Below are 27,391 nucleotides of genomic sequence, written 5' to 3'. Positions count from 1 at the left end.
AAAACAAAAGAAAAGTTGGTTTTCAGTTTCTGCCTCCAGCACTGATTGCATCCCTTTTAAAAGATTACACCATATTTCAACAATAAAAACCAAAATCACTAGCATTTGCTCCATTTTTGTGATCACAATTTTGTATTCAGCTTCAACAAAAGCTTCTTTCCCATGCCCATTTTCTCAGAGTCCCCAATATGTATAGCTGGGGAGCCTAAGACTTTTGCAAAGTACTGTATTTGTCAACACGGAGCAGAGGGCAAGTTTGTAAATCTGGTAGGAGTTGCTCCATGGGAGGGGTGTGGACAGATAGCAGAGACAGAGTACCAAGGGCAGGGGGTGGTGCGAATGCAGACACACCCAGCCCTGAGACATCAGGTAAGGTCATTTGATTCCAGACAATTGGTTTATTGATCATTACAGAATGTCTCTCCGGTGCTTCCTGCTCCCTTCCCTCTCCCTTCCCCTTTTCCCAACCATGATTCTCTCCCTGCCTCCTTCCCACTCTCAGTCTGCAATAGAGACCTATATCAGAATCTGCTTTATCATCACTCATATATCATTAAATTTATTCTTTGTGGCAGCAGGAGAGTGCAACACATAAAATTACTATAGTACTGTGCAAACGTCTTTGGCACCTTAGCCATATACTGTATATGTGCATAAGACTTCAGCACAATACTGTGTAGATCACTTTGCTTTCTATTCTTGTCAATTAAAATGGATGAGATTTGGCATGTATGCTAATGCCTCAACCCTGTTGCTGTCATCTCATTAGTGTTCAGTGCAAGCCAACACCTTGAACCCCTGCTTCAGACTCAATACCTTTCCTGATGATTTCACCCCATTTCCCAAACACTAATTCTGTTTAACCCAAACTGCTTGCAGCCATTCACATTTACTATATTAGCAAATGATGTACCATCAGCTTTATTGTTACTGACATCTGATGTGAGATTTGTTTTGTGACAGCATTACAGTGCAAAAACATAAAAATCTATAAATTACAATAATAAATAGTTCAAAAAAGGAATTTGGGGTAATGCTCATGAATTCGTGGATCATTCCAAAATCTGTTGATAGAGGGAAAGAAGCTGTTCTTAAAACTTTGAGCATGGGTCTTCAGGCTCACGTATCTCCTTCCTGATGGGAGTAATGAGATGGGGTATGTCCCAGATGGTGAAGGTCCATAATAATGGATGCCATCTTCTTAAAGACGTCTTCGATGGTGCCTGAGATGGAGTTGGTTGAGCCAATTTAACTCTCTGTAACTTCTTGTGATCCTATGCATTGGAGGCTTCGCCATAAGCTGTAATACAACCAGGCTCTCCACCATACATTGAAAGAAATTTGTAAGAGTCTTTGGTGATAGACCAAATTTGAAGCATTTACCCAGCTCCATCATAACTCAGAGTAGTTGTGTTGCATTTACGTTCTAGTCAGCTGCAGCTGTGGCAAAAACAAGGTTCCCTCCATTCTCCAGCCTTTGCTATCGATTGCTTTCATTCCATTTTATTATTGAAGATGACAAGCATATTTCATAAAGCATCAGGTGAGCATTACTCCAATGAGATTGATTCATTTGCCCAGAATTTCACAGAGCACAAAACTGACAGATGCACACTGAGGATTCTTTCATTTGATTGCAATCCTATCCAAAGTACCACAGTTAGGATCTGCCATGACGGTTTGTTTGGATGCACAACTTAACAAACAGAACTCGATATAGAGTCCCTGATAGGGCAGGGAAAATGATCCAATTAGTGTCAACAGCCTGCCAAGGATAACATGTTGTTAGCTACAAGCAATACTTATGTTATTCTCCCCAAGGAAGATTTCTTTCAGCATTGCTCAGTAAAAGAAGCAGAAAGGATACTGAGGCATGTTAAAGAGATGGTGCATAGTTGCCTTACATAGGCAGAGAAAGCAGGAGCAAACACTTCTAAAGCTGGATTTCCAAAATAAGCATTAAATTAACTGATATTTTTAAGCTACAGACCCTCAGCGATCTTTAGGAAGTTCTTGGAATAAGAAAGTATAACAGAAAGAGAAAAGCCATGTGCAGCAGGACAGATGTCATAAAGGAGGATGCTTTTTGCTGATTTCAAACTGGATAGAAGATTTTTTTTATTCATTATGGAAGAATCAGCTCTGGAGAACCAATTTGTCTTAGCCAGGTACCTGTTCTCATCTGCTGTCCTTTTGCTTTTATTAGTATTTTTTTTCTGATTTACCATTTGTGCAGTAAATCCGCTCTTCGTTAGCCATCAGTTACTGCCTCAGGAAAGCCGAAGAGAATGCAGTTGAAGAGCAGATATAGCTCCTGATTGCCTGAGGGTCCTTGGCTCCAAGTAATCAGAGTTACTGAACGAAAACTGTGCTTTGATACTGAAACAGCATACATCCAGCTAAGTTTCAATAATTACTCCATACTTTACTAATAAAATGCTTAAATAGACAAGGATGGGTGGCTATACCTTTACCAGGCAATGTTGCAAAGAATTTTTAATTTGAAAGGAAGATATTTTTAAGGCATGTTGTAATTTGTGATAATTTGACCCAATTCATTTGTTTTTGCTACAAACATCCTTAGAGGTAACTGCATTATTTTACTGTAGTATTTGCTAGGGAATCATATTATTAAAGAGTATCTAAAAATCAATTCAGTCTACAATGTGTATGGACTACAAATTGAATAAGCTTTGTAAAGAAACTTTCTTAGGGGTGGTGTTTAAGCACACGTCAGATTCCTGGAGTTAGAAAATACTGTCCTCAAAGACTGTTTCATAAGCAGGTGAGCTTCAAACATCAGTCAAAGCATTGCACACAAAGGAAAGACAGACATAAACAGAGACAGAAAGAAGTATTCACGCTATACATATAGGCACACCCAGGTGCATGGGTTGTTTTGGGGATAGTTTGTGTCACTGAATCCATTAACAGCAAGCTGTGGCATAGAAAACAGCACAAAATTAAAAATGTGGAAAATAATTTTTCTAAACATGGACGGTATACCCTGGTACATAGTTGCAGTTTGAAAAGGGCTTATGTATTTCCTCAGAATGCACACCATATTAAATTTGATGATACTTAATGATTTCAAAGACAGTAAATAAGCAATTGTGCTCAAATCTCCTCCTTCTGAGGCAGATCAAGGAAGACTTGTTTCCATTCAAGTTTTGTGGAAAGTATGCCCAATGTGGAAACTCTTCCACAGACAGGGCAAGTGATGACAGAGGTTGAGTTTGAGAGATGGTACACTGCTCCAGCTGCTTAAGGAGGGCCTCTGTGTGTTCTGTTTGCATGACATCAACATTTTCAATACAGTCCTGAATGTGACTTCTCTACTTTGAGGGGTTGTGTGTGCGTCAGAGAACAAACTGATTAATTTTCTCAACCTGGCTGGTGATCTATTCCCACAGCAACGCTTGAAGTAGAGCATCTGTCTGGTGTTGGGAATGTGAATGACGTAGCCCATTCTTATGTAGCCGAATGATATTGATTCAATCCTCATTGCTGAAAATGTTGGTCTCAGAGAGGAAACCGACATTGATTTGCTTATCCTTCTGGTGTCATTAGAGGATTTTGCAGACAGAATATTTGGAGTATTTTTTCTGGTGACTTTAACTGCCTGCTCTAGATAGTCCAAAACTCAGAAGCATATACTGTAGGTGGCAGAGATTACTGCTGCCTGGTACATCATAAGTTTTATGCTGGGTCTGAGGTCTCAATCTTCCATGTTGTGTCATTACTCAAAGAATTACAGCCCAAAATTATTTTAAATAAATATCTGATACTTCTTGCGGTCACATAGTTTCATCTCATTTCCCTTTTAAGATGTGGAGGATGGCTTTAATAGTGCAGTTAAGCTTATAAAGGTCCTAGTCAGTTATTCTGCTTTAAGTCTGGGAATGAACATCGATAGATCCTGTATCAGATACAAACGATTGAATAAGACAAACATACAGTTTCATCTTGAAAAAGACCTTTGGTCAACGATCAAACTACTAATAAATCAGCACGTGTCAAATCATTTGATGCATTTGCTTTTTTAGATTCAAGTAATTGGTAAATGGATTAAATTCCTTTTTACATGTCAGTTAATTCCTTTGTTAGTATTGAATTTATAGTCTTAAATCCATTTTCCTGTGTCATCATTAAGATTGTTCACCAACACCTACATTCTGCTCAGACTTCCACTCTAGATGCACAACCATAGATTATCATGGCTAAAGTGGTAGTATAACAGCAGCACTTACTCTCAAAATGAAATAATGCATTTTGAAAAGAAAACAACTGAAAATACTGCACATCTCCTAACATCAACCCCAAAGGTTCCCATTAAAAATTTAATTCTCAACCTGTCAATCTGTGACAGGCAAGAAGTGGTGTTTAACAATTCTCCAGAATGTTGTATTTTGAACACAAGTAATGATCACAGGAGGGCAGGTGATGAGTATGTCTAAGGAGATCATGCATAAAATGATTACTTGTACAATTACTCAGGGTGTGTTTCTCAACTTATCATCCAATTGTGCACAGTACTGGTTTCCAAATGCCCCAGGCATATTAAGTGCTCTGGGTAGTTTTTTCAAAGAAATAAAATTACCATCTTAAAATGCTTACATAGATTTTTTTACTGAGTCAGATCGAATAGATTTGTTTTATTGTTGAGATAGTACCCTTGATTAAAATCTATAAAAGTGGCAGCTAACAAATTTGTGCATGGCGCCTGAATTGCTCAAGGTTCAGACTGTCTCCACAGCTTTTCAGAAAATTATGTGAATATTATGCAAGTTCCAAACTCGTCAAATCCAGGCACTGAACAAGTTAAGGAGAAATTCATACAGTACAGCATTGAGAAAAGAGCCAAGATAAGGACCTGGGTTAAATTCAGCAGTAAACTGCACCTGCAGCTGTAACCAAAGCCACTGATTTGATGCAAAATAATGGAACCAATCATCCATTTTAACCCCTTAAATTAAAAAAATGCAAAAGAACTACATTTCATTTAATCAGTGACCCTTCCTCAAATTAGTGGCTCTAATTAAAAATAAATAGAATCGCTGAATGTGAACAAAATTTTGTCAAAAATCTCAGAATAAAATAAAACATAAATTTTATGGTAACACTCTGAAACTGTGACACTGGCTGAACATATAGTCTGCAGAACTGCTCTACATCCATTTACTAATTTCCTTCTGTTACTTTCAACTTCTTTTAATTTTTGACTGTCATTCTCCCCCTTCCCTTTCTTTTTTGTAAGTTCCTTCTTTCTCCCATTACTCTTCCTGATTAAAAAATAGAAAAGTATCAGAACAATGAATATTTGTGCAAATTAGCATCATGCCCTTGCCCATACAACTGTAGCTCACAAGCATCCTGAGCTAATGCTACAACTCATACAACAGAAATCATTCAATCTTTCTCATTCTTTTCATAGCAAGATAAAGACAGCTAAACATAACATGATAATTGGACACCAGAGATGAACTGAGATCTAAGAAGATGGTTGCTTATTTCAGTAAAAATGTACAGGTAACGTTTTGTTAATATTCTAAAATCATGAATAAACATTATCCCATAAATGTTTGATAAAGCCTTTAGCCCTAACCAGAGGACACGGACTCAAGCTCAGAGTTTTGGGTCAATTGATCTTTCAGACTGCAGTTTTGAAATAATTGTAATATTATATTTTCTTCTGCTGTTTGCTGCTGCACTTTTGTGCCAGAAGATTTCTGTGTAGATTTGCTGCTCCCTTCCAGAAACAGTTGCCAAGCAAGAATGCAAATTGTGTTGGTTATACACTCAATTTACTGCAGTAAAGAAGATGCCCAAGTACAACCTAAATATTGTGCAGAAATTGTGATGCTGATATTGCAGTTAAAGGTGAAATTAGTTCGAACACAAAGCCCAACGGTACAGTATCAATGAAACAAATGTAGATTTTAGATTGTGCTGTTCTCTCATTGTGTGAAAACAGTACAAAAGAAAGGTTAAAAATACCACTGGGGCCTTAGGGTATGGACAAAAACAGCACAGGACAGGCTGACTGCGCCTCTGTAGAGGGGATTAAGACAAATAGAGACAAGTTAAAAGTAAATATGCATCGATATAAACACAGGTTTAAAAGCAGCAGCTGTACTGAGTTTGAACAAAATCACAGAGATGGTAAGAAAAATAATCACATAAAAAGTGACTTAGGGGAGGGGCCTAAAGTTGAAGAAAGAGAACCAAAAAAAAAGCAGCAAAGCTGAAATAAAGTGATTGACAAGAAATGACATAAGGGATTCATTTGGAGTACATGAAGAGCATCATGAACCAATAGAGGAAGGATGACCACTCCATGGAACAGAGATTGGGGTGAATCTGTTGAACCTAGCATGAAAATGTTGTCCACTGCTCTGAAGCTGGACTATTTAAATTTCAGTATTGCATGTGAACTTCAAGCACTTGTAGATCAGGGGAGGGGCAAAGACATTAATTTAGAATAATGTGCCCTAGGAACTACTCTGAATCATATTAGCATGTCATCCCCATCTTACCGGTACCGAGAGGCAACATTTAGGGGGCACTGGCTGGAGGTAGCAATTACAAGGTAATGGTCAATGGGAAGTGCTCTGGCCTCACCTTGATCACATTCGTAACCAAGTCCAATAGTCACTATCTTGGCATAAATCTTTTTTCTCATCAATACCACTTCTGATCCACAATTAGAGACTCTCTGTACCACTTTGATTGGAGAATATAGACTTTCCTACTGAATACAAAATAATGAATGTTTTTGATTAGTGAGTGCAGTGTAGCACTAAAAGAACAGTGGAGCATTTTCCCAGGCATTACCCCACAACCTGTGAAAGAAACATCATATAAGTAAGGAATAATGGCAGTGAAAATATGAATAGCTGTTTTCACAGAATCAGTTCCCTAAGAGTTAATACTGAAAAAGGACAGATGACAAAGAATGTGGCAAATAGATGACAGTGAAATAAACAATGAATTAAACAGAGGTTGATTGGAGCAGGGAGAAAAATATAAGAATATCATTTTAACTATTTAGAAGAGAAAAGAGTATCAGGCTATTGAGCAGGAGACAAAAATATTGACATTATGAATGGGGATGATTGGAGAGTATGTATATTGAACGTGTTGTTATTTGTGCATATTTGATCATTACTTTATACATTTGCACAGACAAAGAAAATAGTGTACCTTTTAGAGATCTTCAAATTTCCCATATTTTATTCTGTGCACTCTGGAAATTATAAATAACGAATTCACAAACATACACATTGGTGATGAGGGGAAAAAATGAAACTTCCTGAAGTAGTGAAGTTGCTGTGGATACCAAATGACTTCACCCCTCTGGTGATCAATCTGTAACACTAACATGCAGATTGGAAGTGATGGGGCTCAAGCATAGGATTGAATACACAGAATTAAAGGCCAGTAGAAAGGAGTTTTGAATATGTATTACGAGTGTGTAAAGAAAAGGCTATGAGATGACGATGTAATTTCAAACTGATTGCATTAGGAGCCCAGGGGTCATTTAGTCCACATATTGGAAGGATGAAGATGTTTCTTCAGAGCAAAATGTTCTCTTGTATACATACCAAAAATGGAGACGTACAAGATTTCAAGAAATAAATCTCACTGATAGAAATTAACTCAGACAAATAAGTCACTTTGGCTGAGCTTCTGGTGGCAAGCAAAATGAAAATGGTTTAATTTGATTAGATGACTGAGAGATTAAAGCATCATATTAACACAGTTTCCTCACAGATTGCAAAATCTACAAGTTTGAACCAGAAATTTATGGTCTAGAGCAGCTAGTTGTGCTTATATTGGCTTTGAAGAACTTGTTGCAACATTGCATTTTGGTGCCTTCTTAGACAAAATGGAAGTAAACAAGTTGTGGCTTAGCTGATGAGACTCAATCCAATCATTGAATGTGCAAGACCAAATGTTTGAACATGCCTGTTCGATAGTCATTTCAACACAGATTTTATAACCACGAACCATTAAACAGGCTACCAGGGACATTAAGTGGAAAAGCAGCAAAATCAAATTGAAGTAAAAGTTACTGATCAACATATCAAACTAGATGTCAATGATTGCTCAGTCAGTATGGATTGGCATCATTGTCAGCACAGACATGTTCTAAGTTGTATGGTCATATGGGCAGAGATATTTACAGAAGGAAATTGAGAAAGTATCATTGGCAAAAAAACACAATGAATTTGAAGACATGCTGTTATCTGGTGAAATATTGAAAACACTATTGTAGGAATGATATTCAGTATCTATTTTCATCCAAAAGTGAGGGTACCCATTATGATAGCTGACCTACTGGGGCAAGTCTGGCTCAAAGAATAATGTGTTCAGTGTGAGCCAATCATATCTTGATCAAAATGCAGTGTTGTTCAAAGATTAAGGGGCATGTGTATGACCCAGATGCCAAGCTAATCAATTGCAAATAATCTGATACTATTTGCATTGAAGTCTCAAAATGAAAATGACTTGAAGAAGCTAAAACAGAAAGTATGGTCAAAACTCAGAGATGGCAACTCTCATTTCTCTCTTTTGGCTTTGCACACACCACAAAGTGACTCAACCAAGCTGAGGGCATGGAACGATATCCTTTGCAGGATTTGTATGCTGAGTTGAGCGTCAAGCTAGCAACTCGACCTCGTAAAAAAGAAATTGTCTGCTACAGGAACATCGACAGCCTATGCTCTCTCATGAGTTGAAAGGCAATTTCACTTTAGTTTCCAAAGCTGTCAAGCCAAGGAGTGGTAGTGGGGACAAACTCCCACTACTTAAAAGTGATCCTCATGGCATGCGCCTCAAATAGCCTCTGACAACCAAGTCCAACTCCTGGCCTTCTCGTGTGGCTTAGCCTCTAAGCCCGGCAGAACTGTTTCTACTGACAGGAGAAGGGGCGAAGGTGGGTCCTGGTGCCTTAAAACCAGTGCTTCAGGTAGATGGAGCTCATAAGCCTGGGAAGGCAGTCCATCTAGAACATTAGAACACTACAGCACAAAACAGGCCCTTCAGCCCTCCATGTTGTGCCAACCCATATATTCCTTAAAAAAAATACTAAACCCACACTACCCCATAACCCTCTATTTTTCTTTCATCCATGTGCCTGTCCAAGAGGCTCTTAAATACCCCAAATGTTTTAGCCTCCACCACCTTCCCTGGCAAGTCATTCCAGGAGCCCACAACCCTCTGTGTAAAAAACTTACCCCTGATATCTCCCTTCCCCTAACTTTGTATATCTGCCCTCTGGCGTTTGCTATTTGTGCCCTGAGAAACAGATACTGGCTATCCACCATATCTATGCCTCTCATAATCTTGTAGACCTCTATCAAGCCCCCTCTCATCCTTCTACACTCCAAAGAGAAAAGTCCCAGCTCTGCTAACCTTGCCTCTTAAGACTCGTTTTCCAATCCAGGCAACATCCTGGTAAATCTCCTCTGCACCCTCTCCATAGCTTCCACATCCTTCCTATAAGGAGTAGACAATAACTGAACACAATACTCTAAGTGTGGTCTCACCAGAGATTTGTAGAGCTGCAACATGACCTCTCTACTTTTAAACTCAGTCCCCCTATTAATGAAGCCTAGCATCCCATAGGCCTTCTTAACTATCCTATCAGCATATGCAATGACCTTGAGGGATATATGGACTTGAACCCTAAGGTCCCTCTGTTCATCCACACTCTTAAGTAACCGACCATTAACCGCGTACTCAGCCTTCTGGTTTTTCCTTCCAAGATGCATCACCTCACACTTATCCGGATTGAACTCCATCTGCCACTTTTCTGCCCAACTGTGCATCCTATCTATATCCTCTTGTAACCTTTGACAACCTACAGCTCCATCCACAACTCCTCCAATCTTCGTATCATCTGCAAACTTACTCACCCATCCTTCCGCCTCTTCATCCAGGTCATTTACAAAAATCACAAAAAGCAGGGGTCCCAGGACAGATCCTTACAGCACTCCACTAGTCAACGACCTCCAGGCAGAATACTTTCCTTCCACTACTACCCTCTGCTTTCTTCCTGGAAGCCTATTTTTTTATCCAAACAGCCGAGGTTCCACTGATTCCATGCCTCATGACTTTCTGGTTGAGTCTCTCATGGGGGATCTTGTCAAATGCCTTGCTAAAATCCATGTAGACCACATCTACCACCCTACCCTCATCAACTTCTTTTGTTAACTCTTCAAAAAACTCAATTAGGCTTGTGAGGCATTATCTTCCCTTCACAAAGCCATGTTAACTATCATTGAGTAGATTGTACTTCTCCAAATGCTCACAGATCCTATCCTTAAGAATCCTTTCCAATAGTTTGTGGACCACCAACGTAAGACTCACCGGTCTATAGCTCCCAGGATCCTCTCTATTATCTTTTTTAAACAATGAAACTACATTTGCCATTCTCCAATCCTCCGGCGCCTCCCCTGCAGCCAAATAGGATTTAAAGATCATTGCTACTGCTCCAGCAATCTCTTCTTTCCCTTCCCACAGCAACCTGGGGTATATTACATCCGACCCTGGGGACTTATCAATCTTGATGTTTTTAATAAGATCCAACACTTCTTCTTCCTTAATCTCCACATTGTGCAGCACACAGGCCTGTTCTATTTCAACCTCACCCTGATCAAGGTCCTTTTCACTTATGAATACTGAAGCAAAGTATTCATTTAGGACCTCCCCAACCTCCTCTGCCTTCTTTATCCTTTAGCGGCCCCACCTTCATTCTTGTCATCCTTCTGTCCTTCACGTACACATAGTATGCCTTGGGGTTCTCCTTGATCCTTCATGCCAAGGCCTTCTCATGCCCCCTTCGAACTCTCCTAAGTCCTTTCTTAAGCTCCTTCCTGGCTACCCTATATTTCTCATGAGCCCCTCCTGCTTCCTATATCTAACATATGCTTCCTTCTTCCTCTTGACGAGTTGCCTCACATGTCTTGTCAGCCACGGTTCCCTTTTCCTACCATTTTTTCCTTGTCTGAGTGGGACAAACCTATATTGAACCCAGCACAAGTGGTCCCTAAACTTCCTCCACATTACTTATGTGCTTTCACCCTTAAACATCTGTTTCCAATTTACTCTCTCTAGTTCCTGTCTCATCCCTTCATACTTAGCCCTTCCCCAGTTAAGCACTTTCCCATTTTGTCTATTTTTATCCTTTTCCATAGCTATGCTGAACTTAAGGGAGTTGTGGTCACTCCCACCAAAATGCTCCCCCACCAAGAGGTCTGTCTCCTGACCAGGTTCATTACCCAGAACTAGACCCAGTATGGCCTCTCTTCTTGTCGGCCGGTCCACATACTGTGTCAGGAATCCTTCTTGAACACACCTGACAAATTCAGCCCTATCTATCCCCCTTGCAGTCAGGAGGTGCCAATCAATATGAGGGAAGTTGAAATCACTCATAACTACAACCATTCTAAAATCTGCCTGCTTATCTGCTGCTCAGTGTCTCGAGGGCTATTTGGGGGCCTATAGACTACTCCCAGCACAGTGATTGATCCCTTCCTATTTCTGACTTCCACCCTGACCGACTCAGTGGACACTCCCTCTGCAGCATTCTCCATTTCTATAGCCGTGATACTATCACTGACCAATAATGCAACTCCCCACCTCATTTTCTACCTCCCATCCTATTCCTTTTGTTATGACCCCAGCCCCCTCCTTTGTGAGAATCGCAAGAGAGAGAGAAGCCTTATGGTTTGGAATGTGGTCTGGCCTCTCAGCCAGACAAAAGCCACGGACATGGCCATTGTCTTGGGAGACACCTTTGTGGAATAAGGGACTGGACTACGTGCAAACCCTCAGGGCAACGTGGGCTGGGTGATGAGGGAAAGATAGCCTCACCCCACCCTGATTGACATCTACAACCCTGCCAGTCCAGATAAAAGGTGGGCTGCCGAGGCGGGGCCTCAGACGCACCAAGGAGACACACGAAGAAGACACGATAGCGGGAAGCGGGAAGCCGTCAGAGCGGGAAGCCATTTTGAAGGAAGCCACGTTCGTTAGATTCCGGATCGGGAGTCTGTGGCTGAAACCAAAGGAAAACCGTTTTAACTAACAACAGGGATTTGCTTCGCAAAGACGACGGGCAAGTGTTCCTTCTTTCTCACCACTCTCTCTCTCCAACACGTGAAATGCCAGCGGTTCCCAAAATGGGAAAGCCTGCAGATTTTGAGTGACTCTTATATTCCATTGGACTCAGTATTATCCCCTAGACAACGATAGAGCTTATTTCTGATTGATTATTACTATACCTGTGCTTTAGATTGAGTTTTGACGATGTATATGATCTGAATGTTTTGTATTAACCATACGGTTGTGCCCCTTTATAAATAAAAATGTTTGAAAATAGTACCATCAGACTTCAGCAGACCTCTCTATCTTTGCTGGTAAGTCACCCGGTTACTGGGAACATAACACTTTCAAAACACCTAAACCCTGGTACCTGCATCAGACAATCCTGCCCTTCCTCCTGCCGAGTTTCAGTAATGGCCACAACATCATAGTTCCACGTACTGATCCATGCTCTAAGTTCATCCCCTTTATTCCTAATATTCTTAGTGTTGAAATGGACACATTTCAACCCCTCTAACTGGCTACATTTATGTTTTGTCCCCTGCCTGTCCTTCCTCACCAAATCAGAACACATAGTATCATGCCCTTGTCCTTCTACCCTAATCTCTGCACTCACATTCTGATTCCCACCCCCTGCCAAACTAGTTTAAACACTCCCCAACAGCTCTAGCAAACCTGCCCGCCAGGACATTGGTCCCTTTCCAGTTCAGGTGCATCCTTTCCTTTTTATACAGGTCAGACCCCAGAAGAGAGTCCAATGATCCAGAAATCTGAACCCCTTCCCCCTGCACCAACTCTTCAGCCACACATTCATCTGCCATAACTTCCTGTTCCTCTCCTCTCTGTCTCGTGGCACAGGCAGCAATCGCAAGATTACCACCCTTGAGGTCCTGCTTTTTAACTTCTTTTCTAACTCCCTATATTCCTTCTTCAGGATCTCATCCCTACTCCTATCTATGTCACTGGTCCCCACACCTGGCTGCTCACCCTCTCTCCTGAGAATACTGAGAACTTGATCCGAGGTATCACAGACCCTGGCACCAGGGAGGCAACAGACCATCCGGGATTCTCAATCTCTCACAGAACCTCATATCTATCCCCCTAACTATCGAATCCTCTATCACTACTGCTCTCCTCTTTTCCCTCCTTCCTCTCTGAGCTAAGGGTCAGTCTCGGTGCCAGAGACGTGACCACTACAACTTGTCCCTGGTAGGTCACCCCCACCAACAGTATTAAAACAGTATTCTTATTGTTGATGGGAACAGCCACAGGGGTGCTCTGCTCTTTCTATCTATTCCCCTTCCCTCTTCTGACAGTCACCCAGTTACCTGTCTCCTGACTTTTAGGGGTGACTCTCTCCCTGAAACTCCGACCTATTATTACTGCCTCTGCCTCCCAAATGATCAAAAGTTCATCCAGCTCCAGCTCCAATCCCCTAACTCGGTTTGTCAGGAGCTGCAGCTGGATGCACCTTTCACAGGTGTAGTCATCAGAGATAATTGTGCTGTCCCTGACTTTCCACAATCGGAGCACTGGACTGCCCTATCTACTGCCTCCATTACCAACTGCTAAGTTAACTAAATTAATTAAAGAAACTTACTCGGCCTTACCTCACTGGGAGCAAGCTCATCCGCCACCTCTTCTCACCAAAGCCTCTCAAGTCAAAGCTCCATTCCTTCACTAGCTGCTCTGCTTGAGCTACCCCTCTTTTTATTTGTTTGAGCTTTTCAATTTTCGATTGCCCAATCAGCTGCTTTCTGCTGAGTCTGAACTATTCAAATCCTGATTGACTTGATTGCACAATCCAACTGCCAAAACTGCCAAAACCTCTCAAACCAAAGCCTCAAAGCTCCACTCCTTCACTGGCCCACCCAGAGGGCCATCTAAGAGAGAGAAAACTCTGATTTCAAACCTCTGCTGCCTTGCGGCCATACCCACTTATGGGAAAGGCTTCAGGAGTAAACCCTGAGGACAAATCCAGAACTGGAGTCCCTAAGGCAGTCCAACGTTGTCTTCAACCTTGCTCTGGCAACTCCTGCGATGACACTGGTGCCAAGCTGTATCGGCCCTTGTCCTTCCCTTGGTGGCGTGGAGAGGGGAGACTTGCTGCTTGGGAAACTGCCGGTCTTCCATACAACCTTGCCCAGGCCTGCGGCCTGGAAACCATTCCAGGTGCAGATCCATGGTCTCACGAGACTAACAGACGCCACCATGCTGAGTTGGCCAGGACCGAGATCTTTCTCAAGTTAATTTAGCTTCTGACTTCATTAAATATAGATAAAAAAAGCCAGCATTAACTAATCATCAATGCCTGTAAGAGGACTTAGACATATGTGTTATCATTATTGATTGAAGTTTATCAACCAAAATATTTCATGCCACAATGAACAAGCTATTAAAGGGAATTCAATGCTATCGAGACAACCAAAGAAGAGATAAATCTCTGAATGCCTGATGAGGTAATAAGGAGGCTCCCTACATTGTTTAAGAAAAGTAAATTATTTTTGTGAAGAAAGAGGTATTTTTCTTAGGTCTGAGGCTCAATAAAAATAGTCTACAACCCACTGCGAGAGTAAGGAAACCTGAATGATTAAAGTCCGACATTTCTTTGAGACGCTCTGATTTCATGCCAGGTTTCTGTCAGACAAGCTGTTAAAGAAGACTGGAAAATGAGAATAAGGTAGGAACAAGAGAAGGTATTCAGCTACTGTAAGTAAGGACTCAGCAGTTTATCTTTTTATTGGCATGTTGTGAGACCATCAGACCCACGAACCCTTGTGTGATTCCTCAGATTTGTTATAATAATAAGCCACACTGCGGAGAGTAGCAGAAAGTCCCATTGTCTTTGTGTCATATGCATTAAATGAGAAATACATGCCCAGATAGAGAAAGAGGCATTAACAGTCTTATTTGGAAGTTCCACCAGTTTTTGATGGATGATTCAAGATTTGATTCAAGATTACCAGTCCATAACTGTAAGGAGAACAAAGTAATTGTTACTCTGGATCCAGTGTAGCACACAAAAAAACACACAAGGGATAAAGAACACAATAATAAAAAAAACAACAAATATAAATACATAATATAGCTTGTATACAGAACATTGAGTCCATAAAGTGATGCCAGGTACATACGGTGACTGTAGTGGTGGTGGGGTGGGTTAGTAGGTGGAGGTGCTGATCAGTCTTACTGCTTGGGGAAAGTCACTGTTTTTGAGTCTGGTGGTTTTAGTGTCGATACTACGTTGCCTCCTCCCTGATGGGAATGGGACAAACAGTCCATGAGCAGGGTGGGTGGCACAGCATCCACATTTGTTGGCTATTCTTGGACCCCCAAGATCATTATTTTCAAAATGAAGCTGTCACGATATGCACCCGACCGCTCCAGCTTCCAGCGTTTAAACACTCTGAATCTCTGGAATATGGATAGCTGGCATGATCCCTTTAAATATTCAGGCCCGCCCCCACTAATCGGCAGCTAATTTGGCGCCAGGATTTTAATATTTAAAGAGCACCGAACTGAGGTTTGGTGGTCAATCATCAACTCTACTTTGGATTCTCATCTAGCATCTAGTTTAGAGCCCTGTCAGCATTTCAGTCCTATATCATGTTTCACTTCTCATCTCAGATACTCCAGCACTTGGGTCCTTACCAACCTTGCCTAGGGCTCTTATCGCAGAGGTCTTCCTGAATGCAATGGTTGGCTGTGCTTTTATTATAATATGACAATGACATTGTGTATGGAGTATCCAAACAAAATGTTACAGTAGGTGTGTTGTTTAAACTGTCATACAAAGCTGCTGGCAAAATATTTTAATGCAGACAGTTACAGTTGTGGAGATATTGAGATGGATGCAGAAGAATTTACTTTTAAAGCATGTATGCAGTTATATTTTGAGTGCCTGGACTCAACCAGACTAATGTTTGAATGGGAATATAAAGCTTTTCCACCATAGATGCTATGAAGATTCAATAATTCCAGGCCACATCAAATGAGGTCATAAAATATTTATATTGAGCTATGAAGAATAATAATAGAGAAACCTCACTGAGAACATCTGGGTATTGTTAAAATGAAGACAATAGCTCATTGCTTTTTCTGCTGGTCTGGCATAGAAAAAGATTTGGAAGAGCTTAACGAGTATGTATACAACTTATCATGAGTGTAAGCCCAAGGGTGAGCACATAGCCTATCTTCACAGGGATAAGGATAACTTTTTTGTGTTCATGGACAGTTATTCAAGGTGGATTGATGTAAAGTGTGTAGGATCATGCAGCATTAGTGAACATAGCAAAAGGAGCACTTAGATCCATTTAGGCAAAGCATGATCATCCTGGAAAGTTTATATCACATAATTATTCATAACTTTTGTTGTTTCAGTTTGAGAAATAGAGAGAAACATCTCTTCACCTCTCCTTACTGTCCAGCCTCACATGAAGACTATAAGACTATAAGACATAGGAGCAGAATTAAGCCATTCAGCCCATCGAATCTGCTCACCATTCCATCATGACTGGTCCCGGATCCCACTCAACCCCATACACCTTCCTTCTTGTCATGTCCTTTGATGCCCTGACCAATTAGGAAATGATCAACTTCCACCTTAAACATACACATGGACTTGGCCTCCACTACAATATGTGGCAGAGCATTCCACAGATTGACCACTTTCCAGCCACTCTCTTCTGCCTTAACTCTGTTATAAAGGGTCACCCCTCAATTTTGAGGCTGCACCCTCTAGTTCTGGATACCCCCCACCATAGGAAACATCCCCTTCAGATCCACCTATGTAGCCCTTACAACATTCCGTAGGTTTAAATGAGAAACCGCTCCCCTCCCCGCATTCTTCTAAATTCCAGTGAGTGCATGCCCAAAGCTGCCAAACACTCCTCATCACTCCCCTTCATTCCCAGAATCATCCTTGTAAACCTCCTCTGGTCTCTCAATGACAACACATCCTTTCTGATATATGGGAGCCAAAGTTGCTGACAATACCCAAAGTGCAGCCCGGCTGGTGTTTTATAAAGGCTCGGCATTATCTCCTTGCTTTTATATTCTATTCCCCTTGAAATAAATGCAAACGTTGTATTTGCCTTCTTTACCACAGACTCAACCTGTAAATTAACCTTCTGGGAGTCCTGCACGAGGACTCCTAAGTCCCTCTGCACCTCTGATGTTTGAATTTTCTCCCCATTTAGATAATAGTCTGCACTATTGTTCCTTTTACCAAAATGTATTATCATGCATTTCCCAACACTGTATTCTATCTGCCACTTTTTTGCACATTCTTCCAATTTGTCTAAATCCTGCCGCAATTGCATTGCTTCCTCAGAACTACCTATCCTTCCAGTTATCTTTGCATCATCTGCAAACTTTGTCACAAAGCCATCAATTCCATTATCTAAATCATTGGCAAACAATGTGAAAAGTTGTGGTCCTAATACTGACCCCTGAGAAACACCACTAGTCACTGGCAGCCAACCAGAAAAGGCCGCTTTTATTCCCATTCGATGCCTCCTGCCTGTCAGGCATTTCATTATCCATGCCAGTATCTTCCCTGTGATGCAATAGGATTTTATCTTATTAAGCAGCCTCATGTGTCGCACCTTATCAAACGCCTTCTGAAAATCCAAGTAAATGACATCCACTACCTCTCCTTTGTCCACCCTGCTTGTTACTTCCTTGAAGAATTTGAACGGATTTGTCAGGCAAGATTTCCCTTTACAGAAACCATGCTGACTTTGACTTATTTTATCATTAGTCTTCAAGTACCCCGAAACCTCATTCTTGATAATAGACTCTAACACTTTACCAACCACAGAGGTTAGGCTATCTGGCTATAATTTCTTTTACTTTTCCTTCCTCCCTTCTTAAAGAGTAGAGTGACATTTCCAATCTTCCAGTCTTCTGGGACCATTCCAGGATCAAGTGATTCTTGAAAGATCATGACCAATGTATACATTATCTCCTCTACAACCTCTCTCAGGACTCTGGTATGTAGTCCATCTGGCCCAGGTGACTTATCCACTTTAAGACCTTTAAGTTTGCCTAGTACCTTTTCCTTCGTATAGCAATGGCACTCACTCCTGCTCCCTGACGCTCACAGACCTCTGGCACACTGCTAGTGTCTTCAATAGTGAAGACAGATGCAAAGTACCGATTAAATTCATCTGCCATTTCTTTGTCCCCCAATACTACTTCACCAGCATCATTTTCAGTGGTCCAATATCAACTCTCACCTCCCCTTTACTCCTCATATGGCTGAAGAAAACTTTTGATATCCTGCTTTATATTATTAGCTAGTCTGCCCTCATATTTCATCTTTTCCCTTCTTATAGCTTTTTTAGCTGCCTTGCAGATTTTAAAAGTTTCCCAATCATCCAACCTCCCACTCACTTTTGCTACCTTATATGCCCTTTCCTTGGCTTTTATGCAGTCCTTAACTTCCTTTGTCAGCCACGGTTGCCTACCCCTGCCATCTGAAAACTTCTTCCTCTATCCTGTGCCTCGTGAACTATTCCCAGAAACTTCAACCATTTCTGCTAGTAATCTCCTCCAATCCACCTGGGCAAGCTCCTTTCTCATACGTCTGTAATTCCCTTTATTCCATTGCGATACAGATACATACAACTTCTGTTTCTCCCTCTCAAATTGCAGTATGAATTCAATCATCTTATGATCACTGTCTCCTAAGGGTTCCTTTACATTAAGCTCCCTAAGAAGATCTGGTTTATTACACAACTCCCAATCTAAGATAACCTTTCCCCAAGGTGGCTTAAGCACAAGCTGCTCTAAAAAGCCATCTCATTGGCATTCAACAAACTCCCTCTCTTGTGATCCAACATCAACCTGACTTTCCCAAACCCCTTGCAGATTGAAGTTCCCCATTACAATTGTGTCATTACCCTTATTACATGCCTTTTCCAGCTCTATTTGTAATCTCAACCCCACATCTTGCCTACTGTTTGGAGGTCTATGTATGATTGCCATAATGTTTTTTCACCTTGCAATTTCTTAACTCCACCCACAAAGATTCAACATTCTCTGACCCTCTGTCACCTCTTCCTAAAGACGTAATTCCATCTCTTACCAACAGAGCCACACCACCGCCTATGCCTTCCTGCCTGTCCTTTTGAAACAAAGTATATCCTTTGATGTTAAGCTCTCAACTATGGTCTTCTTTCAGCCAGGACTCAATGATGCCCACAATGTCATATCAACCAATCTGTAATTGTACCATGAGTTTATCCACCTTATTCTGAATACCACAGGCATTTAAATACAGCACTTTCAGCCCTACATTCTTCGCCCTTTTGAATTTTGCCTCTGTGGTACAATTTAACTCTTTGTTCTGTCTGGACTTGTACCCAATCATTGGCTTGTCCTTCCTTACGTACATCTATCATTTACTTGTAAACCTGCTGGCTCATCTTCATCTCTATCATACTGGGTCCCCTCATATAAGTTTAAACCACTCCCAGCAGCTCTTGTAAATCTACTCAGTAGAATATTGGTCTCCCTCAGATTCTAGTGCAATCCATCCTGTTTGTACAGGTCCCACCAGCTCCAGAAGAGGTCCCAATTATCCAGAAATCTGAATCCCTTCCCCCTGCTCTAATTCTTCAGCCACACATTTATCTGCCACCTCATTCTATTCCTATCCTCACTGTCGCGTGGCACAGGCAGCAATCCCAAGATTACTACTTTTGAGGTCCTGCTTCTCAGCTTCCTTCCCAATTCTCAGTATTCTTTTATCAGGACCTCCTTCCTTTTTCTTTCTGTGTCATTGGTATCAATATGTACCACGACTTCTAGCTGCTCACCCTCCCTTTTCAGGATATTGTGGGCGCATCCAAAAACATCTCGGACCCTGGCAACTGGGAGGCAAACTACCATCCATGTTTCCTGTTCATGGCCATAGAATCGCCTGACTCTCCCCTTGACCGTAGAGTCCCCTATTACTGCTGCCTTCCTCTTCATTTCCCTTCCCTTCTGAAGAAGCTGCATTGCAATATAAGCATTGGGAAGTAAACTAGATATCAAAATTAAGCATTGATCTACAACCTTTCTTCTGAACTAAAGATTAACATCTCTGCAGGGTATATACTGCACAGGAAACATGGGATGTGTCCGAGCCTTGTCCAGGATAAAAAGGTTGAGGAATAGCCAATGACGAAGTAAACAATATGACACGAGCTACACAATGACAAAATTCAGATTGCATGATAAGGTTCATGTGCTGAGACCTCTAGGCAAGGGTTTGGAGAGACTGTGCAAATGTGCATTTTCAAGAATTAATATGTAGGGGTTTAATTATTATTAATGAATTCCTCCCACACCTCATTGGTGCATCAGGTGGCACACTTGATGTTTCTATAGCATTTGTCTGTTTTTAGGAGATTGAGTTGCTAGCTCAACGCTGTACCCAACAAGGATGGAAAGCATACAAGGAGCCGGCCAGGTTTGAACCCAGGAACACTCGCCCCAAAGTCTGATTCAGATGCCACTACACCACCGGCCAGCTTATTTAGGGGTTTTAAAAGAGTTTCAAAATGGTTTATGAAGATGACTTTACATGACTGCCAGATACCCATGAGAGTAAGATGAAGATTATAAGTTTATACTCCAGAAGTAAATCCAACATTGGTAGAAGAGTTAACACAGGACATCACTGAAAAAAGCAGAATTGCCATGAATCCTGAAGTGAATACTTTGTCAATATCATATGTATCTAAAACCAACATAAGAAAAGCCATTGTGGTTGACAAGTTTGATAAGTTTGAAAGATCACAAAGTTAGCTAAATGTTGTAAATGTTGTGATTTTATTACCATGTTTTTTTATTTTAAAGGACACAAGAAGTGTAATATGTTTAAATGTATGATATAATTTGTGACATTTTGATCACATGCATTATTATGTGCAAGTACACCATCTGAGAAGAATGTTAACTAAGCTTGACCTTTCAGAGCTTGCTGTGTTTCCTGCCTTTCATACTGCACACACTGCAAACTACTACTCTGAGAATTCACAATAGTTAATAAAGCGAGAGGAAATGTGTTTGTGGGAAGTTGGAAATGGTAGAGCGATTTTGTGAATTCGGTTGTTGGCCTAGATGTGGTGAAGTTACTGCTTTCATAACCAAGACAAAATATTTGTCCTTTGTCCATTTAGAGGAATAATAATATATTAATCATGATATTAACAAGAAGTGTGGTTAGTAAAGAGAGGACTTTGGTGCCCTGTGGGTTGAACACCCGAACCCCCAGAAAGAAATCCTTCCATGCCTTTATCCTGATATCCGTAGCTCACTTCCAGCACCTCTTTTGAAAATAGTTACAGTCCTCCAAATGCTGGTTTCTTGAATGTGTTTATCTTTCCTTCCACACTCTGAGTTGTGCCTTCAAAAGCTCTAGAATACCATTCTTCATACCTCTTAAAAATTTGACTTTATCATTCAATTTCAATTGTTTTTTACCTCTTCTGTCTCTCAGCTTTTGTAATCATTATCTTGACAACATTGGTCTACACTATCTTACAACCTTTCCCCCTATTCTTTCTACCTCTTCCTGATCTGCAGCTGAAACCATTGAGAAAACTGCAGACAATGAAAATCTGAAATAAAAACAGAACGAACTGGGTGGTCTGCAACATATCAAAAAAGTTGACATTTTAAATCCCAGACCTTGATCAGAACTGAAACATTAATTGTTTCTCTTTCTACAGAGATATAGTCTATTTCTCTCTGCATGGATTCTACATGACGCAAGTGGTTTTTTTCCATTATTGGTTCTGTTTCACAGTGCCTCTAGAACTTTCTATACACATTGTTGTGGAGCAGACAATCTTTAAAAGGCTATTATTAAAACAATTATTGTCCATAAATTTAGATGTGTCATATGTGTTACAAATCTATTTATCTTGGAATGTTTAATGTGCAATTAAGTACAAAGGATCGTTGTTTCCTCTTCATATCACCATCCTCTCTTAAAGCAAGCGATCACACCCCTACTCACAGCCAACTCTAAATGATATCATGTATGTTGACTGCACGCCTGCGCCGCCAGCTCGCTGGGCGGCTCGCCACACCTGCCTTATTGCGCAAGCGCGCCGGTTGCTGGCCGCACTACATTCCCCGGCAGGCCGTGTTCGAGAGTCCCGGATGAGGCCTGTCCCGGGTAGCTGGAGGTAAGTGTCTTCGGGTTTGTGGATTTTAGGACGCTCCGCGGCGGGCTACCCCGCTTACCCGCTCGTCGGGTGTCTGTTCCTGACCGAAGACCCATTCTTGACGCCGGCATTGGGGGTATTATGCTGAAAGGGAACGGAACAAGTGAAGGTGCGTCGGTTCCGGGAACGGGAAGTAAGAAGTCGAAACTAAAGTTGGAGTGAGGGAAGGATGGTGGGACGGGAAGAGTTGGAGCCGGGGCGGGCGGGAAGGTACGCTGGGGTGTGCCAAGTAACTTTGGCCCTATGTAGTTGGACGACTTGTGGACAACTTGAATGTGGGAGGTTATGTCAAGCTTGGAAGAAGATAATTCAAGATTGTTTAATGTCATTTCCTGCACGCAAGTGTGAGGAGAACAAGATAATTGTTACTCCGGATCCGATCCAGCACAAAAAACAAGATAATAATTATAATAATAATAATAATAGTAAAACACGCAATATGTAATATAGTTTTATTGGGTGTGGCGAAGTTGCGGAGGCGGAGTTTATTGAATCAGGAGTGGGAGATGGATGAGATCTGAGGTAAGAGAAAGGGGTGGTGTAACAGAAAGAGAAAACCAAACTGGGTTGGCGGACAATGTTGATGGGTTGAGGATAAAAAGACAGGCAGTATTGTTTACCGAGATCGGCAGAAAGGGGAAGAAGGGAGAGAATACCTTTGCTCAATTCTGAACTTTGTGTGGTTCTTTTGCTGCAGCTGTTTGTTGTGAAAGCTTTGTTTAGTTATTCAGCTGGCCTGCTTATAATATGAATTTAAAAATTCATGTTGGGGTATAACTATTAATGGTTCCTAATGCAAGTTATTGTCCATATGCTTCAAATACATTAAACAGGGACCTGAGTGAAAAAAATCTGCTTGATTTCAGTTGATATTTATCGATCACCAAGTAATAGAAATCCATCAGGATTGATTCAGATAAATTTCAACTTGCTGAAATTTTAATGGCAGTAGCCATTTTACAAATTGCAGACTTTCAAAGAACATGAATTGTATTCAAAATAATAATGAAATGAGAAATACTTCCAAATTCACCTGCTGTTCAAGTAATAATGTAAAATTAACATGTCTCTGGTAAAACAAATGCAGTTTTCAGCTCTGATAGCTACATGTTTGAAAGTTTTAGTTCTCAGGAAATGGCCCACCATATTTGTCTTTTAATTTGTTGAACACCAAATCAACTGTCAGCAACTTTTGACTCCTAATTGCTTTGCAGCTGATTGTGATTGGATTGAAGCCAGTCAGAGTTGAGCTGAGTGATTGCTGGGTACTGTGGATTTGTTTTAATGTCTGTTAATTTTTCGTTAACAGAGTGTGACCTTCATACTGTATGAATAATGCAGACTATAAAATGCGTGGTTGTTGGAGATGGTGCAGTTGGGAAGACCTGCCTTCTCATTAGTTACACAACAAATGCTTTTCCTGCAGAATATGTTCCCACTGTATTTGACAACTATAGTGCACAGATGACTGTTGATGGACGAACTGTAAGCCTGAACCTTTGGGATACAGCAGGGCAGGAAGAGTATGATCGTCTTCGCACTCTATCTTACCCGCAGAGTAATGTCTTCATCATATGTTTTTCCGTTGCTAGCCCTTCTTCCTTTGCCAATGTTCGCCATAAATGGCAACCAGAAGTTTTACACCACTGTCCAAATGTTCCCATACTGTTGGTTGGTACGAAGAAAGATTTAAGGAGTGATTCTGAAACCGTAAAAAAGCTCAAGGAGCAAAGCCTTTCCCCGACATCGTTTCAACAAGGAGTAACCTTGGCTAAACAGATTAGAGCGGTCAAGTACCTGGAATGTTCAGCGCTCAATCAGGAGGGCATCAGAGAGGTGTTTGTGGAGGCTGTGAGAGCAGTCCTTTATCCTCACAGAAAAAAGAAAAACAAAAATTGTGTACTTTTGTAGCCCGAATACATGAACATTGTGGTTGCACATAGATTGAAAGCCATGGATCGACTGTGTTTTGGATTGCATTGTGGTGTCACGCAAGGATCTTGCACAAAACAAGCTTGTATGACTGAAACTGGAAATTGTTGAAATGCTGCTTTATTGGCTGGGTGTTATTTTTACAGAAATGCAGGCCTTTAATGAGATTTGATATAATGGCACTGGACTTTCTAGCTTGCAATTAAATGTCCTCTTGTTCCTGAGCTAAGCTAAATTGATTGCCTTCTAACAGCCACTTTAAAGATTTCTTCAGATTCTTAATTCTGTTAAATTAATAGCTTTACTCACAACTATCTTTTTTTTGAGATGTAACGGTTTAACAGCAAACTTGTTTTGATCACTTTAAACAAATGGCAATTTTTTTCCGCTGTTGCTCAGGTTTCAAATAGCTGATGCTGGCTTTCACAACTACATTGGTTAATAAGCAGAGCATATTTCACACATTGGTACTAGTATGAAATTATAAATGATCACAAGCATACATTTCAATGTAAAATCCTGAACTAATACTTACTACAGTTTACTGTTATAAAAATGAAACACATTCCTTGCTGTCTGCATTGGCACTGTCAAAAGACTTGGTGAAATGTCTACCATTGCACCAAGTTTCACATTAATCAAAAAGCAACAAGCTTTAAATATCAGATTTCAAATGGGTGAAATTAAAATCACATTTTAATTCTATGCAATTAAATTTCCCAAATGCATTTTGGTACAAAGATATTCGTGGTGGTCTTCACTGGGTGTTGTAGGGTATTGTTCAGGAATTTTCGGTTGGTGACCATTTTCATACATGCAGCTCCAATCGCACACAAACAAATTAAGTTTGACCAATACTTATATTGCACAAGTGCAAGATCTGACAAGGTACAAATTCTAGAATCAACCTGCTACAGCGTGAATTTGCAGGTGTTTCAGCGCATTGCAGATGGTACTGACATAGGATGAAAGGGAAAATGAGAAATTACTGACATTTGCCAATGTGTGGGGGAAGATGGCTAATATGAATTATCTTAGATCAAGTCTGAACTGTTTGTATTGCATCACTTCTACATATGGTGGTACGTTTGGTGCACAATTCTTGTTCTTTGAGATAAACTCGGATGTGACTAACATAACATTAAATCTGGTAGTTGTGGAACAGTGATATTCAGCTTGTATTAATTAATTTTTTGATTTAAAGTAATCTTTATTTGTGTTGAGGGATTCTGTGATCTGTTTTTAGTTCCGTCTGTGGGATACCCTATTGGCATCATTTAGCAGAAAGATGACCAAAAGTGAGCCAACCTGAATGTATCAGTGTAGGCAATTTAACTGTCTAACATTTTGTTTTTGGCATGCATGATCAAGGCAAGATAGGGCAAAACTGCTTTCTACATTAAGATTGCCAAATAAAGACCTGGAAAGTGGTTTGCTCCAAATACATTTCAAACTCTAACCTTAAATGTAACATTGAAATTCCGTTGTACGTTTAAAACAAAATTTAATTTATCCCATCTTCTACTCTAGAGGAAATTTGATGGTTTTTATTGCAGTATTGAAGAAGCCTGTATTAGATTCTCATTTCAAAATGGCCCAGTCCTTTGTTTTACAAAGCTGTATATTTGGGATCCAGTAATTTAGTTTTGCTATCATTATTGATACAGTGATAGCTGTGAAGCAAACACAAAGAAAAATGTTGCCAGTCTGAGTGGAATTAAAGAATAAAATCCTATTTTTTTTGTTTTTGTCATTATCATGCTTTTCACTACGCTGTAACCATGATGGGAAATGCTATTACTATGCACTAGAAACCTGAGTCATGTTTTTAGAAAAAAAATGTAAATTAGGACTGCATTGTTTTGAAATGATTTATTAAGAATTGTACTGCTGAAATAAAATTTAATTTTCATTCATAATTGAGTTGTGTAACTTTCTGAACTGTGGATAACTGCCTTATTTTAAAAATCTAAAATGTTTTATATTCAGCTGTTTGCATAATTGCAGCCGCTTATAGTGATTTGTTTTTTTTTTAATCAGCCCATAGCAAATGACCTAATTTTACAAATTATTCACAACAAAATGCAATTAATGTGCCTTTGTTCCTGAATTTGTGATGTTGTCTTTCAGTTTTAGACAAAACCTCAATTTTGTGGTCACACTTGGATCAACTGTTTCAGATTCAATCAGATATTTAACTGCACTGCAAGTTTACTGATACATTGGAACTAAACCTACATCTGTTCTTTATCTGATAAATGGGGGCTTAACAATCTTGAAGTCTTACTCTCCTCATTCCTACTGTGAATTTCTAATTTCCACAACTTTTTTCTCTAACAGAAATATTAATAAAAACTTGTGAAAACAAACCCCATGTCAATGGATATTTGGATTGATTCATTCCCATTTAAGGTTGCTTGTTCCTTATAAATAAAGTTACTAGCCAGCCACATGACTAATCACTTGCACTTTTGCTATGCAAACTATAGGCTTTATTTTGAAAGTACATTTGTTTTGTAGTTTGCCTTCTGTACTAATCTGCCACTATAAAATTTAAGACTGCAATAAATTATCTAAGTATTGTACAAATATATTCACCACTTAGATTAAAATGGTTGCAGGTTCATTATCAGCTTTGTAGTTTTAGATGCGAGTAATCAATGCAGTACTTGCCAGTGATGCTTGCCACTCTAAGCATTATCAAACAAAGTTGCCTCAAGTGCGTCTTATTAAATAAGTATGGCTGTTGCATTTAGTGAATATTGGCCACCATGGTAGTGTAGCATTTAACGCAACATGAAGACAGTTTGGAGTTCAATTCTGACATTGTTCTATACGGAGTCTTGGTACATCCTCCCTGTGGAATGCATGGGTTTTCCCTGGGTGTTCTGGTTTCATTCCACAGTCCAAAGACGTACTGTGTAGGTTAATTGGTCATTGTAAATTGTCCCTGTGATTAGGTTAGGGTTAATCGTGGTTGTGGGGTTGCTAGGGTGATGTGGCTTGAAGAAATTTAAAATATTAAAGTCATCCATGAATTTAATGATTTAAGATACTGATTCTAAAGAAAGAGATTAAAAATTGTTACATTAAATTGTGCTGCAACCCTTGACTACAAGAAA

At 40.3% G+C, this 27,391-nt stretch overlaps 1 protein-coding gene across 1 annotated transcript; it reads left to right on the top strand.

The window, feature by feature from the left end:
* The first annotated feature begins 22,204 nt into the window (after positions 1 to 22,204).
* On the top strand, positions 22,205 to 26,188 carry LOC140734341 (rho-related GTP-binding protein RhoG-like). Its single transcript, XM_073058163.1, has 2 exons — positions 22,205 to 22,298; positions 23,647 to 26,188. Exon 2 carries the CDS (start codon positions 23,673 to 23,675, stop codon positions 24,246 to 24,248), a length of 576 nt encoding a protein of 191 aa, XP_072914264.1. The 5' UTR covers positions 22,205 to 22,298; positions 23,647 to 23,672; the 3' UTR covers positions 24,249 to 26,188.
* The last annotated feature ends 1,203 nt before the right edge of the window (positions 26,189 to 27,391 follow it).

The sequence above is a fragment of the Hemitrygon akajei genome, chromosome 10 (assembly GCF_048418815.1).
Source record: "Hemitrygon akajei chromosome 10, sHemAka1.3, whole genome shotgun sequence".
In the NCBI taxonomy this organism is placed as follows: domain Eukaryota; kingdom Metazoa; phylum Chordata; class Chondrichthyes; order Myliobatiformes; family Dasyatidae; genus Hemitrygon; species Hemitrygon akajei.
Note: the sequence above shows the minus strand (reverse complement) of the source record. Positions and strands in the feature narration are given on the sequence as shown.